Below are 18,338 nucleotides of genomic sequence, written 5' to 3'. Positions count from 1 at the left end.
AAAACAAACTTTTTTGAGTTTTCTTGTATTCAAATCTACTGGTTATAAATTGATTACAGTTCTGGAATTTATATCAAGTATTGGTTTTCTGTTCGGTTTTAAATCTGCAAGTTTATTTCAAGGGTTTTTAGAGAAATATCCGGAAGGGGGATGTTACATTATTTGATTATGAGGATATTGGTTCCTACACTGCTTATAAGGTTGTCCCTGATCTGAATGTTCCGTAACATATAGGAATTAGAAATGATTATTATTTGCATAATAATCATGGATCTCATTAAGTGTAATCCAAAATATTGATTCAAGAACTTTTACATAATCTATTCCATAAGTCCAGAACTAATTTATTATGGATTGTGGAAATTTTGTATATATAATTATTTGCATATAACTACACAAGAGCTTTTGGAGTAGCTCTTGTTGTCATCTTCATTTAATGATTCAGTGAGCTGGGCAAGAGGAGGGTAATGCAACGAGTCAGAATAAAGATTAAATTTAATCTATACACCCATCCCAATAGGTCCTTCCAATATTTAAAAAGATGAAATATCTTGCTAATGTCTTTCTTGAATCAATAAACCAGATCTGCACAGTTATTTTTCTTTTCTATCCTGAACCTTGTAGGATTTCTCTTATTTTCAAGTCAACAATCGTTTAGTTTCTGTCGGCATGAGAATTCATAATTCCGTATTGTGTGTCCTTTGGATGGTGGCCTTTACTATTTTGCTACAAACATAATTGTCAATAATTTCTTAGTAGGGACATTGTTTTCAATCTCTCTTGTAACCTACTTACAATATTTTCCTGTTTATCTCATCTGTTATGCTCTAACATTTTAATCTTTAAAATCCTTGTAAGTGTAATTAGATGCATTCTTTTGGGTTAAAACTTAAAACAATCCATGTGTATCAAACGTTGTAGCAGAGCTTACATCAGCTTTTCTGTTGAATAGAGAAACTTGTGTTTCAACTGTGGCCGAACAACATCCTTGATCCTTAAGGCAAAAGGATGACACAAATTTCGTAACAAATAGTACGAAAGAAGTAAAAACCTTTTGGCAATATAAATTTGTTATTATTAAATTTTCTTGTTTTTAGGTAGGAAACCTCCTTTTGTTTGCCTTCCTATCTACCATAGGTCAAATTGAACATTCATCAAGTATCAATAAGCAACCCAACACAGTTACGAGTAAGAATGTAGTTAAGCTGGAAGGTCAAGCAATCATCATGTAACTAGAAATCAATGCTAAAAATGAATAAGGATGTAAAAGTATCAGCTATTTACTAAGGAGTCATGTTCAGGTCTAGATGTATGAGGAATCATAGCTAATACTAACAAATAAAATCTCTTTAAAACCACCCACCACAACAAATATGGGTCCCTTTGGATCATACCAAATACTATTATAGGATTAAAGCTTGATTAGTTGTTAAAAGTTACTACTAGGAAATGTTACATATCACATTGATTAGCTCTTAAAGTCATGTGCCATAACAAGTATGAGTCAGGATAACACCATGAAGGGAGTTGAGCTGGTTGTTTCTTTCAAAGAAACAACCAGCTCAACTCCCTTCATGGTGTTATCCTGACTCATACTTGTTGTGGTTTTAGAGGTCATCATCTAATGTATCACTTCAGTGTGATGACAATATTTCTTTAGATTTCTGTCTAGTATAAAGTCACCTCCAACTGATCTGCCATTGCTTTGGTAATAACTTCGTAAATTGTGTTACAGAAAGAAATAGGACGAAAATTGTTGAGGAACAATATTATTTGGGATTGGAAATTTGAGAGTGTGATTATAAATTATGAAGGATAGAATTGGAGATATTTGACTTCCACAGCATTGCAAACACACTTTTTCATTGTAACTTGACATATTTGAGAAGAAGTAGGGAAGTTGTATGTGTCAATGCCATTGTAGTTTCAGTCTGATAAAACCATTAAAAATTATATAATTATATGTTAATGCCATTGTAGTTTCAGTCTGAAAAAACCATTGACAATTTTATATATATATATATATATATATATATAAAATTAATCATTATGCAATATTGGAGAAATTAATATCACACACACATCATTGTCATTTAACTAACCATATTTTAATTACCAATTGCATAATGATAATTTTTGACTGATTAATCAACAGCTTGGCTGATTTCATAGTGATAATATTATCTATGACTGATCGCATATCGATTGAGTTTGTTAGTCTTATCACCACATGCAATTAATGGTTATGTAGGGTGACGTGGAAGTCACGGACCTGGTGAGTTGCAACTTCATGTTGGGGTAACACCCATTCAGGGGCGTGACTCCTAGACACCCTATATATGTCGGGTGAAATTTCTGTGATACAACATCATACAAACACATAATTACCAGTCTTTTAAGGTGTGATTGCAGATGACAGTACAGACCGAGTTTTATATATTAGTGTTCATGCATATTGAATATAAGCCATCATTAATAATAGTAGAATATTATCTGTAATCAATTTCATCACAAATAATAACATTATATTGTTATAAGAGAAAACAATATTATCTAAAAGTACTTAGTGTTATCCCAAATTGAAAATTGTTATCCCTGATTCACAAATTTGCAACACTTTTTCTTGAGATCAATGGAGGAGTTTGGTACTTGCATAAACACAATCAAATTCTTCTTATGGAAGTTGAGACTACGAAACAAGAGAAAAAGATAATGCTACACAAGAAATTGATCTAGATATAAATAAACTTATATCCTTGTAAATGATTTTAATGCTATTAAATGAGTTCAATCTAGCAAATTTGTATGAAATGATTGATATTAAGTCAGTACAATTTGAACCATGAAGCCATTAAATAGAAGAATTATATTAAAATTTTATAACTTCGACTATGGTTAAATAATATTAATCAGCAAGATCTAGAGAAACCATAGGACTAACCTTACCTACACCCTTCTTATTATTAAATTTCCTGCCTTCAATAAAAAGGTTTTGAAGACCATACTTTTGTTTCTCAAAACGCTATGTTGATTTCCAATTCAAGTTGTAAAAGAAATCTTTGGAGTTGATGTCCAATACTCAAGCCAAAGTGAATTTTGAAATTTTTGGTTTGAACAAAAAAGATAAAAGCTGTGCGGATTTCCAATCCAAGTTCTAAACGAAATTCATGGAGCTGTCTACGATACTTTAGTAAGAGCAATTCAGATATTGGTTTGCATAGATAGTCACGCCCATAATTCAAAATTTGTCAACTTTACAAATCTGAGCACAATTTATCAAATGAATTTGTAGGGCATCGGGGAAGGTGTTCTCTATTAAATTTGAATATGAAAAGAATACAATATTGCATGATTATACAAATTCAATGGTCTAGAAATATTTATGTATAATGTGTTCAATTTTTTTAGCCCATTAAAGTGATGATAACTCGAATAATCAAAATATTTATTCTGGGAAAGCCCTCCGACTAGAGGGAAAAACCCAGCCACACAAGCAAAAAATATTTTTTATTGTTAAAGAAATGTTCAAGTACAAGGCCTTTGTTAAATATATAGCTTCCGGAGAAGTATTTGTATATATATGACTCTCTGAATTCTTATACATACACACACACACACACACACACACACACACACACACATATATATATATATATATATATTATTGATAAAGAAATGTTCAAGTACAAGGCTTTTGTTAAATATATAGATTCAGGAGAAGTATTTCTATATATATGACTCTCTGAATTCTTATATATATGTACTCCGTCTACATCGGGAGATCACGCAGCCTCAAAGACAATACAATCTGATCAATACACTTTGTCTGACGATTATATACAGCAGTAATAAATGAAATCAAATGCTGTCTGATCTCATACATTGAATCAGACATCAGACATTCAGTCTGAGATTTATATATATCAGACATTTCTGATATCTTCTGTTAAGCAACAATAACTAAAGAAATTAGAATCTCTATCAGAGATCCTATATACATTTACATGGTATCAAAGCCATCTTGATAGAGAAACTCATTCTCAAGAGTTATTAAATTTCAGAATTATCAATATCAGAATTTATATCCTCAAATTCAAAATGGTGAATCATGTAAACAGTAAGATTAGAGGATAGACTTGAAGGAGCATCAAATTTCTCATCATAGAAAATTCGAGTATGATTGTAGTACAAGAGATGGACTTAGAAGATTACATAGAGTCAAATAAACCAATACCAAAAAATGATCCAAATAAAACAACATGGAAGAGGCACAACAACAAAGCCATGAAAATCATTGTACACTCTATGAAGGATCATATTCTTCCCTCTATATCCAGTCTTAAAACTGCTTTTGAGATGTTTTCTACAATTAAGAATACTTTCGAAATCAACAACACTAGTAGATTGCTAACATTAAAGTAAGATCTTCTATATATAAAAATGAACAATGGAGAGTCAATTATGTCTTATTTCTTAAGAATCTCTAAGTTAAAAGATCAACTTGCAACAATTGGAAGTCAAGTAGATGACAAAGAACTTAGCATCATAGCTTTAAAAGGATTCCCACTATCTTGGAAAACTTTTGTTCGTGGTCTAAGCTCTCTACTTGATCCTCCTAAATTTGAATTACTAAAAAATAAATGCACTCAAGAAGAATCAATATTAGTTTTTAGAGGAATCAATATAAATCAAGAGGTAGACATTCAAGCTCTTCATGCTGATACCAACAACAAAGAAAAGAAAGGTAAATTCAAATGAAATAGGAAGGAATTCAACAAATCATACAAGAAACAAGATTGGTCAAAAGTAAAATGTTTCAAATGTGACGAATTTGGTCACACTCACAACTTTTGCCCTGAACGAAAGAAAATTCAAGCAGCTCTAGTAGAAATCAAAGAAGAAAAAGAAGAAAACTTTGCGTTTTAACTAGCACTCTCAAGAGAATTAAAGTGCAACAAAAATACCTGGATTATAGACAATGGAGCATCACGTCATATTATAGGTTTTAGAGATAAATTTGAAAGCTTCGAAGAATACTCCTCTAAAGAAGTAACCATTGGAGACAACTCTACACACCCGGTTAAAGGTATTGGATCACGTTCAATTCAACTAAATTCAGGTATTGCTCTCCAACCTAAAAATCTTTTATTTGTACCTGGTATAAAAAGAAACTTGGTCTCTATCTCCGGTCTTGCTGATCAAGGGTACATAATCACCTTCCAAGAGGATAGATTTCTATCTTGGCCAAAGATTTCCAACATCGAGAAAGCTATATCTATTGGATTTAGAGATGGAAGTTTATATAAACTTTGTAACCAGCAAAATTTAGCTCTAAATCATGAAACATCTAACACAAATGAAATTTGGCATAGGAGACTAGGTCACCTTCATTTTCGTGCATTATCATCAATAGAAACAATTGTAAAAGGGTTACCTAGTCTCAAACCTGATCATTTAGGCATTTGCAAAGGATGTGCCCTAAGCAAAAACACAAAAAAAATCCTTTCCTAAAAGTGAACACAAATCAAATTCTATACTTGAACTTATTCACCCTGATCTATGTGGTCCAATGACTATACCTTTCCTAAACGGATACCTCTATTATGTGATTTTTATAGACGACTATTTTAGAAGAACTTGGATCTACTTCCTTAAACAATAAGAATCACTTGAAGTATTATCTAAATTCAAAGAATTCAATGCCCTAGTTGAAAACTAGTCTGGACAGAAAATCAAAACACTAAGATCAGATAATGGAGCTGAATATATCTTTGAAATCTTTAAAGATTTTTGCATTAGTGTTGGGATTAAGTGGGAGTTTTCTCTACTTTATCATCCTCAACAGAATGAGTTATAGAGCAAAAAACATATCAATTAATTATTGAATCAGCCAGAGCAATGATGCATGACGAAAATCTTCATACCTCTTTTTGGGTTGAAGCTTCTGATACTGCATTTTATATTCAAAATAGATGTCCTCACTCAATATTGGAAAACACCACTTCTAAAGAAGTATATACAGGTATCAAACTAGACCTAAGCCACTTTAGAATATTTGGGCGTATTGTTTATATTCATATTTCTAAAGAGAAAAAACAAAATTAGAACCATCTGGAAAGAAGGGTATACTCATCGGGTACAGTGAATCAACCAAAGGTTATAGGATCTATGTTCCGGGTCAAAGAACAATCAAAATCAGTAGAGATGTAAAATTTGAAGAAGACATTGCCTTTAATCTTTCAAAGAACATTGATGAATCATATGCAGAACCTACTACTAAACTAGATGAAGATCATTCAGTAGAGAATGAGAGGGAGAATGAAACATATTATATCTACTATTCCAAATTCAGAGAATACTGAAAATTTCAACAACAAAAAGAGACCACTTTGGGCTAGGAAAATGATAGAAGAGAATCATATAGAGCCTGATGAAGTAGTCAGAGAAGACAAGAGTACAACAAATCATTCATGCTATGTAGCACTATTTTCTAAACTTATCAAAATAGAGCCTTTAAATGTGAAAGAAGCCTTATCAAGCAAATCTTGGAAAGATGCAATGATTGAAGAATATCAATCATTACTAAAAAATGATGTGTGTGATGTTGTACTTAGACCATAGAATAAATCAGTTCTCTTCTAAATGGCTATACAAAATCAAGCATGCACCTGACGGCAACATTGAAAAATACAAAGCTAGATTTGTAGCTCACTGGTTCTCACAGAAAGAAGGAATTGATTATGAAAAAACTTTTGTTCCAGTCGCTAGTTACACATCTCTTAGAACTATCATAGCACTTGTAGCTTCTAAAGGGTGGAAGATTCATCAAATGGATATCAAAACAACATTCTTGAATGGTGAAATTGAAGAAGTCTATATTGAGCAACCAGAATGATTCATCACTCATGACAAAAATTTTCATGTGCACAAATTAAAGAAAGCACTATATGGCCTTAAACAAGCACCTAGGGCATGGTATGAAAGAAGAGACAACTATCTCACAAAATTGGGGTATTCTAAGAATGAAGCTGATCCTAACATATACTTCAAAATAAATGGAGAAGATATGATTATCCTTGTATTATATGTTGATGATTTGTTAATAATAGGTGAAGAACATCTCATAGCCAAATGCAAACAAGAACTAACAACAAAATTTGATATTAAAGACCTAGGCCTTCTTCATTACTTCCTAGGTCTAGAAGTTTGGCAAAAGTAGAACTACATATTCTTAAATCAAGGAAAATACACTATTGATATTTCGACTAAATTTGGGATGATGGATTGTAAACCAATTACTACTCCTATGAAAGCTAACTTATATAAACTGAAAAATGACAGGTTCGAATCTGAACTTACTGATCTTGCTTACTATAGACAGTTCATCGAGTCTCTGATGTACTTAGTGAACACTCGCCCTGATATATGTTATGCAACTAATACCTTAAGTCCATTCATGTGTGAATTGAAGAAGATACATTTGATGACAGCTAAGCATATCTTACAATATCTAAGACGTACAATTAGTATGGTACTCAAATATGATCAAGTTGAAATCAATCTTTATGGATATTCAGATTCTGATTGGGTAGGCAGCTCAACTAAACACAAAAGCACTATAGGATGTTGTTTCAATCATGGATCTGCTATGATTTCTTGGTTCAACAAAAAAAAATCTTCAGTGGCATTGAGCTCTACTGAAGCAGAATACATAGCCTCCTCCATGGGAATCAGAGAAGCAGTATGGCTACGAAAGTTACTAATTGGACTATTTGACTTTTGAAGCCAACTATTATCCATTGTGATAATTAAGTTGTATCAAGCTTTTAGCAAATCCACTCTTGCACAATTGATCTAAGCATATTGAGATACCTTATTATTACATTAGGCATATGGTAGATCGAGATGTTATCAAACTAGATTACATTAGTACAAATGAGCAAACAACAAATGTTCTTACCAAACCTCTTGCCAATGTTAAATTGGAATACTTCAGAGGAAAACTTGGTATGGTCAAAATGTAATTTTTGAATATTGAACTTGAGTTTCAATTTCATGTGTGTTTATGCTTCTAATTAAATAGTTGCATCAGATATGTAATGAAAGGTGACGATCTTTCATAGACATTTATATTCAAAGGGTAATCTTTGTGAGGTGACAATCTTACAAATGATAGGCTTGTTATCATGTCATTTTATTTCTTCTGTTTCTGATATGCCGAAAGTCATTGATAATGAATGTATTATGATCACTTTAGTTCTTGATCCGGAAAGCCAAAGATCATAATACATGTTATTATGGTGTTCCTAACATCGTGATAACAGTTATTTGACAAGTCACTAGTTTAGAGTGTTAAAGTCAGATAATTTGTTGTTTTTATGAATATCATTATCTTTGATATCTTGTTAAAGAGTTTATGAGATCTGATTGATATTTTCACTTCCCCCTTGCTAAGAGGGAGTGTTAAATATAATAGCTTTAGGAGAAGTATTTCTATATATATGACTACTTCTATTCTTATTTCTTTTATATATATATATATATATGGTTATTAATAATAGAGTAGTCAATAATGTTTGTGATATCAAAGTTCAGATATATGTTTGTGTGTTCTCATATATACATATATATTTAAATGTACAAAGTTATAATTAAATTAGAGATCGATTCAAATGGTCCATTAAGATGTTTTGGTCAAAGTTAAGAAAGCTTGTATTATCTACTTGCCCACGTAGGGACATGATGCTACATGGCCATGTACTCATTCACACATGTACTTAATACCAAATCTGCCAATGGGACTAAGCTTCAATTATAGTCGGCAATACTCAGTCTACATGGGGAGATCACACAGCCTCAACGACAATACAATCTGATCAATACACTTTGTCTAACGATTATATACAACAGTAATCAATCAAATCAAATACTGTCTGATCTCATACATTGAATCAGATGTCAAACCTTCAGTCTAAGATTTATATATATTATACATTTCTATTATCTTTTGTTAAGCAACAATAACTAGACAAATTAGAATCTCTATCAGAGATCTGATACACATTTACAACTTTCACTTGATTGATTCACAATATACCAAGCAATCACATAAATAGATTGCATAAAACTTATCTTTCCCAAAAATAAGACGCTTCATATTTCCATATATTCAACACTTCACATTTCCATATGCATGCCTTTTCACATGACCAATGACACAAGTCTTTTTACATAATACTAACTTAAATATAATCACAAATATATCTTTCAGCTGAAGATGACCATAACTGTCATAACAAACATATTTCTATCTCATAAAATGGGAGAAATAGATCTTTTTCACAGCTACAAACTTCAACACTCCCTCTTAGAAAAAGAGAGATCTTAACGTATGTCCCTTAGGCATGGAGACATAGCTGCAACCAAAGATGATAAATTCACATAACATATGTTATCTCAGCATAATATAACTGACCATAGTTCTTCATAAGCACATAGAATGGAGTCACACATATGACTTTCACCATGCCCACTCGCAAAGGTAGAATGAAGACTTTTACCTCAAAATCTCTCCCAGAGGACACATTTCCATCATGGGTGGTCCACCATACCTACTTGCAGAGGGTGGAACGAGGGCTTTCACCTCAAACTTTTTCTAGAGAAGAATACTTTTCCACTTTGCCTATTTGCAGAGAAGAATACTTTTCCACTTTGCCTATTTGCAAAGGGTGGTTCACCATACCTACTCGTAGAGGGTGGAACAGGGGCTTTCATCTCAGACTTCTCCTAGAGAAGAATTCATTTTCACCATGCCTACTACCAGAGGGTGGTCCACTATACCTACTCGCAGAGGGTGGAATGAGTGCTTTCACCTCAAACTTCTCCCAGAGAAGAATGCATTAATAATTGAGATTTTCTCTTAACAGAGACTCCCTCTCAGCAGGGACAATTTTAATCACCATAAAAAGGACATTGATTCCAATTGTTTTACTGTCACACATGCTTTTCAAGGGGTTGGACATCTCTCTCTGTCACGTAACCTCCCTCTGAAGCTGAACAGTCTCTGCCTAAACGTGATCTTCCTCTTTTAATGAATATAATGTGCCACCAATTTAGTATGAAGACTGCAATCAATGTCGCAAAATCTCTCACTATCCTATTGCACCCTGCAACCAGGAGAGATTTATAACAACTCATAAGATCCACTTATTATAAAGATCAATGCAAAGATATACTCTCTTTCCAGCTATATACTAACATCATAGAATACTTATCTCTTTGAAGTCTGATCCCCACACACACACAATATTTGAATAAGTGCAGACCGTCATTCATATGATAATCATAGAATTTGATCAAAATGTGTTGCTCAATAAAGATGTTACCATAAAGAAAAAATGAGAACTGACATCTTCCAAATTAATTTGCCAGTCTAATCGCAGCCTTTCGCACAATGCCAAGTCAGTGTACACATGATACGAAATATATGATTCTGAGAATCAAAATCAATGAACATTACCAATGTTCTTTCATAATGTCAAGGAATTATAACACCTGCAGCACAGACAGTGATAGCTAGTATACATGTCAACCCTGGTCACACTGTCACACATAATAATTATTTCTTGTGTTGTATGCTTTTGGATTTCATATGATGATCTGAACAGTTGACAAACTGAATGTGGTCATAACAAACTGATTAAATATGCCAATCTTTCTCAATATTAAATGAAACTACTGATATTAAATCTGAAGCACGACAGAAAATAATTTGATAATACTTGACTCATAATCTCTGCTATTTGCATGCCATGCACTTCTAATGGATCAAAACCATACTTCAGTTCAAAAGTTCATACACAGTACTTAAATAAAAAAAGCTTTGGCAATTTTTTTCAGAGTTATCAACCCACAATCCAAGACTTCTTGCAACCGGAACTTGGTTAGATACAAATAATCTCTTCTTGTGAAATACAATTACTACAAAACGTGTTCTCGAAATATGAAAAAGTTCAACCTTGAACATTATACAGTTTGATCACAGCTTATTTAACCAATATGAATTAAACCAGTCCTGAATGATATCAATAAAGAATACTTATAATATTACCAATCAACAATCTTGAGCACCTCTTATCTTCTCGATGGGAACTCCTACGCGCTCAGAACTCAATCTTGAAGAAAACTGAAGCCAAATTTAATGAAACTGATGCTTAACTCAAAAAATAGAGATCAACAATAAGAGTCAGATAATCTACATATAGATCCTTCTAAAAAAAGAGTTAATATGACCATTCAAATATCTTCCAGTTTATTAAGAAAAGGATTCTGACAATTCAAACAAGTTTCAGAAAACCTCATTGGCAACAACCAAGCAATTTTGTGAAAAAAATTGGTATTGTAAACACATCATACCAAACATTACCTGATGTCAGTTTGTCTACTAGTGGAATGGGAAAACTTTTGCAACTCCATAGTGATGAGCCAATGATAGCGTGTTGCGCCTCTTCTCATCAGGAGTAGTAGTGATGGATGAGTTTATTTCATCCAGTGATCTGAGAACCCACAAAATGGCAACCATAAATGGCTGGTTTGATGCTTGAAAAGATCAGTATGTTAGCACAAGCAGCATGTTGATTTGAGAGAGGAAGATTACATACAGGTAGCTTCCGGTCATGAAAAGAACTTCACTCACACTGTTCAACATGAGCCCAGACAATAACACCACAAACAAACGATAATATTGATGATCAAAACTTAATATTCTTATCTTAATGCTGGTGGAAATCCAATTCAGTAATAAATTTCAAAAAAACTTATCTTTATACTTTGTAGAGGTGGCGAACAGGAGACAACGGTTATCGTTCAAATTTGCTCAGGCAAGCATAACCTGTTAAGATTAAGAACTGACCATTGTATTATATTCACCTTCTATACTCTTGTTAATGAAGTTTCCCAGCTTGGTCGAAATCACAGAAGATATTGTGACCTTACCATTTCATAGTTTTGGTTTCCCACAGTTTTGATCTTTTCCAAGGTTCTCATTGTGAATACTCAGTTCCAGATGACTGACTAAACATTGCAGCTTACTGACTGACATACATTTCCCTTGCTCACCAAGATTCTTCAGACACTGCGAGTCTCTGTACCCGAAATGCTACTGACTGAGAATGAATTCCTTCCAACACCCAACAACTCTATCCAGAGTACCTATACCGGCAAGTTTAAGAGACTCTGTACTCTTACAGAAAAACGGATTCTTCTGCAAGAAAATTCCCTTCCTGGCTTTCTGAACGATACTCTACTCCAGTTTAACTCCTCTCTTGAGTAACGCTTTGGTTCCTTTTCTAGACTTCCCCTACATAGGAAGGATACGAAAGAAAATACTAACCTGGTGGCATCATCTACGTTCAGGTGAGCTAATTTTTATGAATGCCACATCCTCTGTATTGCAAAATGCAAGATTGAGGAATGTGCCAATGAACTCCACTTTTGCGAGAAACTGTAGCTTCTGCAAAGAGGAGGAATGTGCAAACAATCATGAAAAGGTCTGCACATTAGGTTTCAGATACAATGGTTGCCAAGATTGCGGTGAATGATGTATATATCATCATCAATGGATCACCCCTTCAATTTTTAATTGAAGGCAAGAGTAAATTAAGAATAAATGAAGACATATCTGATCATAGAAACTATTTAGAATACGATGATGAACATTAGCGGTATCGAGATTGAAACTTCCTACATAACCTGCAATAGATTCACTTTTATTGACATATGCCAACGATCCCCAACTGCAAACCAATTCTAGCATATTCACGCCGAACTCAGGGATGTCTACTCTGAAGAAAAACACATAGTGATCTTAAATACTTCCCAAGTACTGCTCTCTCAGAACACAACTCAACCATGGAAAGAGTGTTTACTTAAACATAGACATGCAAAGAGCGTTTGCAATATAGCAACAAGGCAATGATTCACTGTCTTCGATCAATAATTACCTCCAAATGATGTCCACCCACAACAGATCATTATAACAAATATGATTTCCAAGAGTAAACTGTACAATCTTTGCATTCTTACAGTAGAACAGTCTTCAGTCATAATAAAGAATTTTTGACGATAAGAGTCAATGAATCTTGAGCCATTGATGCGAGAACTCCATCTCCTTATGTCCAGAGCACACTGAAAGGCTTTGATTACTTGCCCTGAGAGCAAGAAATAAATGGATGAACTTCCCAAGAATGACATCGTTAGCTTCAAAACAATATACTCCTGTGAATCCCCAAATGCCTGTTGCATTGAGCTTTAAGACTTATAACCGCTTTGACATAAACAGAAATGCAAATGCCCATTGCATTGAGTTTTAAAACTTATAACCGCTTGACATAAACAGAAATGCAAATGCGCAGAAAAGTGCCACACAACTGGAAAACCTTTCCTGCTCTTGATTTCCTTTAAAGTTTGACTGATTGAATTTTGCAGATTCAGACAGATTTGACACATTCTCATGATGAAACACCCGACTCATCTTCTGATCTTCTCCTCTGCTTTATTCGGTTCCTTAATACTAATCAAAATGCCTACCATCATTTTACAGGCCGCAACAGAGAGCCATGCGAACAATGACCTCTGTACCAATTGAGCTGAAGCTAATCAAGTACCCCTCGTTGAACACACAATCTGCATCCTTAAAGACTACCAAAGATGAAAGAGAGGACATAAATTTCTCTGAGCTCATTCTGAAGCTTGCTACAGACATCATCGACGAGGATGCCTCTGGGAAGAGATTCAATCTCACAGAAACCACTTCACAATCCACATCTACACAGCCCGTTCAAGAGAAGGTCTCAAAATTGTGAAACAGCACGACTATTCTACCACTTCACTGAAAATGGACCTCACTGGCACCTTTAGCATAATAATGGGGATACTGAACCCAATTGTTTAGGAGCCCTTTCAACAAATCCATAGATGCATCCCAGAAACAGGGGATTGGAGAATCGATCAGAATAATTGCAAGCATACAAACAGATTAAATTCCATTGAGCCCAAGAGAAGTATGGATCTATCATCTAGGGCTGGAATCCAGGACAAATTTTCTTTCCTCGGTGCTCAAGCAAGTAAATAAAAATAAAAATGAGATGATAAAAGAATAAATAGAGAAGCCTCATATCTCACAGCTTCTGAGAAATGTGATACTGCTGAAACAACTTGGCTCTGATACCATGTTAAATTTTTTTAGCTCAGAAAAGTCATGATAACAACAAGACGGAAGAGAATAATCAAAACACTAAAGACTCTATTTTTATCTTGGGAAAACCCTCCAACTGGAGGGGAAAACCCAGTCACACGAGCAAAAAATATCTTTTATTGATAAAGAAATGTTCTAGGTACAATGTTTTCACTTGATTGATTTACTATATACCAAGCAATCACATAAATAGATTGCATAAGATTCTTCATCTTTCACACGAAGGTCTCTTTGAGTCCCAAATATAAGACCATATTTCCACATATTCAACACATTCCCAAATGCATGCCTCTTCGCATGATGAATGACATATCTTTTTACACAATATAAACTTAAATATAATCACAAATATCTCTTTCAGCTGAAGATGACCATAATGGTCATAGCCAACATATTTCTATCTGATAAAATCAAAGATACAGATCTCTATTGCAGCTACAAACTTCAACATAATGAGGATTCATGATCATTATAAAAAATTGCACATCCATGCTAGTTACAAGAACTTCTGATTTTATATTCATTTTGTACATTCTGATGATAGTATCATAGTTTTAAGTTTTGGGTACACTCATACTTTGTTGTTTGCAGCTCCGCCCACAAGGCAATGTCTTTTCCATTGGCTTAAAATCACAGTCTCTCACGGTTTCATCCAATCTAAGAGTTGGTGCTTCCCATACATCCTCCTCTGCTTCCCTTTTAAAATTAACAATCTTGTCTCTTGTAAACATAATGGGCGTTCTATGTGTTCCCTTCCTATGCAATCTAGTCACCATTTGGATCAATCTCGCAGAAGTCAATTTGGATTCAATGTTATTTTATCCACAGTTATTCTGCGAAGGTAAAGGTGGTTTATACAAAGGCGAAGTCATTGGGGTGTTTTTGTGTCAATTTGTTGAGATTCTTTTTGTGGATGGCCTCAAATCTCTAGCTCTACTCACATTGAAAAGCACTACAAGGTTTTGTAAATGGAGAGGTCTATTTGTTAAATATTTGCTAAGTTGCTGGTTCGGATTCCAGTACAGATGCGGGTTCAAGATTAGGGTTCAAAATTCGTCTTATTTTTTTGGACTTGGGTTCGTATTCGTTTTGGGTTCTTCCGTACAATTTTTTAAATGTTTTTTTAAAAATATGTATATGTGTGAATTTATATGCAACAAAAAATAAATCTGTACTTGAATCTGCTAATAGTAAAGGAACATAGCAAAATACACCAACAAATCTATGTTTCAGTTGAATAGGACATTAATTGCATCATTTAGCAATACATACAACATGATACACTTGCTTGGTCACATGCATGGAACATATTTCCATATCATGGGGACAGTTTGAGAATGAAAGGAATTGTCAAAAGATAAGTGTAGTTATCTGAATTTTATTTTGTATTGGTTAGAGCATTTCTAACCAAGCTATATCAAAAGGTGAGATACAAATTTGAAGTCCCGGATTCAAACATATCATATCTTTTTAAAGACATTCCTCTATAATCATCAATTTAGATGTCACCTATTGTCAATTTGGATTTCCTTTATAAGCAAGTTTTCATTTTCATACACAAATGCATAAATGACTTATAAGAAAAAGTCTTAGAAAAATGTTCCGAGACCAAATTCAGCCCAGGTCTAGACAGCAAATTCTTCAAAATTCACTGCAAATTCTGCCTGGGTTCCTCTGACAGAATTTGCAGCAGATTTGTAGCTCTGCAAGAGAATTTGACAAGGACCAGACTTTGTACAGAATTGAACCAGACTTTGAGGGTTGCTGGAGAGAATCTAGTAACTCAAAAGATTTGGGATGTTTTTGCCCCAGTCTTCCCCCACGAAGATAGAAGAATTCAAAAGCTTGTTAAGAAGCATAATGGTAACTTGTAAGCAATGATTATAGGTAAGATTCCTTTGTTTGGTTCTTTGGTGCTTGGGTTGTTCTTGCTTAGATAGTCAATGGGGAAGTGAGAGCTATCTTGCTTGTAATTCTGCAACTTCTCCATAACCAGGTTCCCTACTATTCATCCAAAATGCAAGTGTTATCCTTTCCATGCATCATGAGGGGTCCTCCATAACCTTTACACTATTGGGTAATACCCTGCTGCATGAATGGGTTGGTGGAGTTGAATTTTTCATCTTTGCCAGTGATCTCCATGGTGGGTTCAAATTTCACTTTTTCTCCCTTTAGTACTTTTGGATGGCTTCCGTGCTTTTCAAATAGCAGTCATCGGGACTCTTCAGGCATTTATTATGTTGATAACCAGGTCCGTCTGTGCTTTTCTGCTTTCAGCCTCATTTTAAATCTCACTGTCCCATTTTTGCTCCTTGTGATTCCACCAATCTCTCGAATATAAGAACCTGCCTGGCCTGTTTTCTACTAGCACACAGACAGAAGACCAAGATAACATCGTGTAGATTAGTCCTGAGGCCATACACCAAACATCCACTAGTCTGTCAACTTCACATTTCTAACCTCAAAATTTATTATTTTCTTCCACGTAAAATTATTCAAGTTAAATGCAAAACTTTATGATTATTTATTTATTTTTTCTCTAAAAAATGCAATATTTAAAGATTACCCTTTTCTGTTGTTTTATATAATTGAGCTTTTACTTCTTGGCATGGTTAAAGAGTAGTATGATAATGGTTTTGCACATTTGCCTGTTTCTGTGGATGAAACAGGGTGAGTTTATTAGCATTTCATTTGGCATTGGCTGGTGAACCTCAGGATGCCCTTGTCATTACAGCTTTTGCTCTTTCAGTTCGCAATGGTGGAAATTTTAAGAAAGCAATTGCTAAATCAAGGAAGATTTACCAAAAGTCTGGAAGGTATTCTCCTGAAGTGCTTGATGTGGTGGAGAGTGAGAGCAATGAAAAAGTGATGAATAAGATTCTGAGTCTAGCAGAGGAAGTAAGGTCAACCTTAAGTGCAATGATGGATGCAGATGTTGTCTCTCAGGCTATGTCAAAATATTATCCTCAGGCACCGTTCTCTGATTTGGTAGGTTCAAAATTATATTGTTGTTTAGAGTCATTACTAGTGCATTATTTTTAGCTATTGTTGTAATTTGTTCCTTTAATTTTGAAAACTGTTTTCTTAGCAAATACTTATTTTGCATTAAAATAATGTGGATTAATTCTTTTGAAGCTCTCTTCTTAAGGCAGTTATCAGCTACATTTTTTAGGTTTTCTTTGTTCATATAGAGCAACATGTCAGAAAGTCTTTGCAGCTGCTCTATTTTAATAATAACCAAAAAATACACCCGTTACTGCCTACCATATACTGCTGCTAGCAAGTCTCAGCAGCTCCTCTATATTCATGAGAACTTAATCTCATGTCAGGATATTGCTAGACATATACTGCTGCTTTGTTTGCAGTAACATAACATATATATATTCTGCTATGTATCAGGGTAGTTTTCATAACTTCTGAATATGTTACGTCACTGAGAACCTCCATAATTGATACACAATCTGGAGACAAAAGCATAGAATAGATTTGAGAAATAGTTTTTTACCCAACATGCAGGTTTTTCTAACAATACCGACAGTAGCGAAGGTACGGAACATCTTTGCTTGTGTTGGAGGCTACAGTGAGGAGAGGGAGCGCCCCAAGGAAGGCATTGAGATCAATTATCAGTCATTGGTAGATGGTAAACAAGAAGAGCTCCGATTTGTTTTTGCAAAGGTTGTTATAGATACCCTATATGTTACTCATTTTGATAAGAAACAGGATGCAGATCCATCCTAAAATATTTTATGCCATGAGTGTGCAGAACATAAAAATATTCATTTTTCTTATTTGGTTGATATCATGTTTTTTTTTTTTTGTGGTAGTGGCTATTTTCTTGCAAGTGAGCAGTTCTATGGCTTTATGTTTTACATTTTCTTGTGAATTGTATGCAAGTTGTTAAATTAAATGACCACAGCTTTATGATGCCAGGCAGCTAATGAGGACAAGTGGATACTATTCAGGAACTAATCTTATGATGCCGGGCAACTAATGATTATAAGTGGATACTATTCAGGGATTAATCTATGCTATTGAGAGAAAGAACTGAATTATATTGATGCCCATGAATGACTAAAATAGATTA

General features: G+C 34.0%; 1 protein-coding gene across 5 annotated transcripts in view; it reads left to right on the top strand.

The window, feature by feature from the left end:
* The window catches only part of LOC149539632 (uncharacterized), a 135,012-nt gene extending 116,961 nt beyond the window's left edge, over positions 1-18,051 (top strand). For all 5 annotated transcript variants that reach the window (XM_089800868.1, XM_089800866.1, XM_089800867.1 and 2 more), the window contains 2 exons: positions 16,924-17,242; positions 17,771-18,051. In XM_089800868.1, the coding sequence (XP_089656994.1) occupies positions 16,924-17,242; positions 17,771-17,992 (541 nt within the window). In that variant the 3' untranslated portion in view covers positions 17,993-18,051. The remainder of the gene's footprint in view (positions 1-16,923; positions 17,243-17,770) is intronic.
* Positions 18,052-18,338: the final 287 nt, after the last annotated feature.

This window comes from Cupressus sempervirens, chromosome 9 (assembly GCF_028749045.1).
Source record: "Cupressus sempervirens isolate cs-2001-9-10 chromosome 9, ASM2874904v1, whole genome shotgun sequence".
NCBI lineage: Eukaryota > Viridiplantae > Streptophyta > Pinopsida > Cupressales > Cupressaceae > Cupressus > Cupressus sempervirens.
The sequence above is the reverse complement of the archived record's forward strand: the minus strand, read 5'-3'. Positions and strand labels throughout refer to the sequence as shown.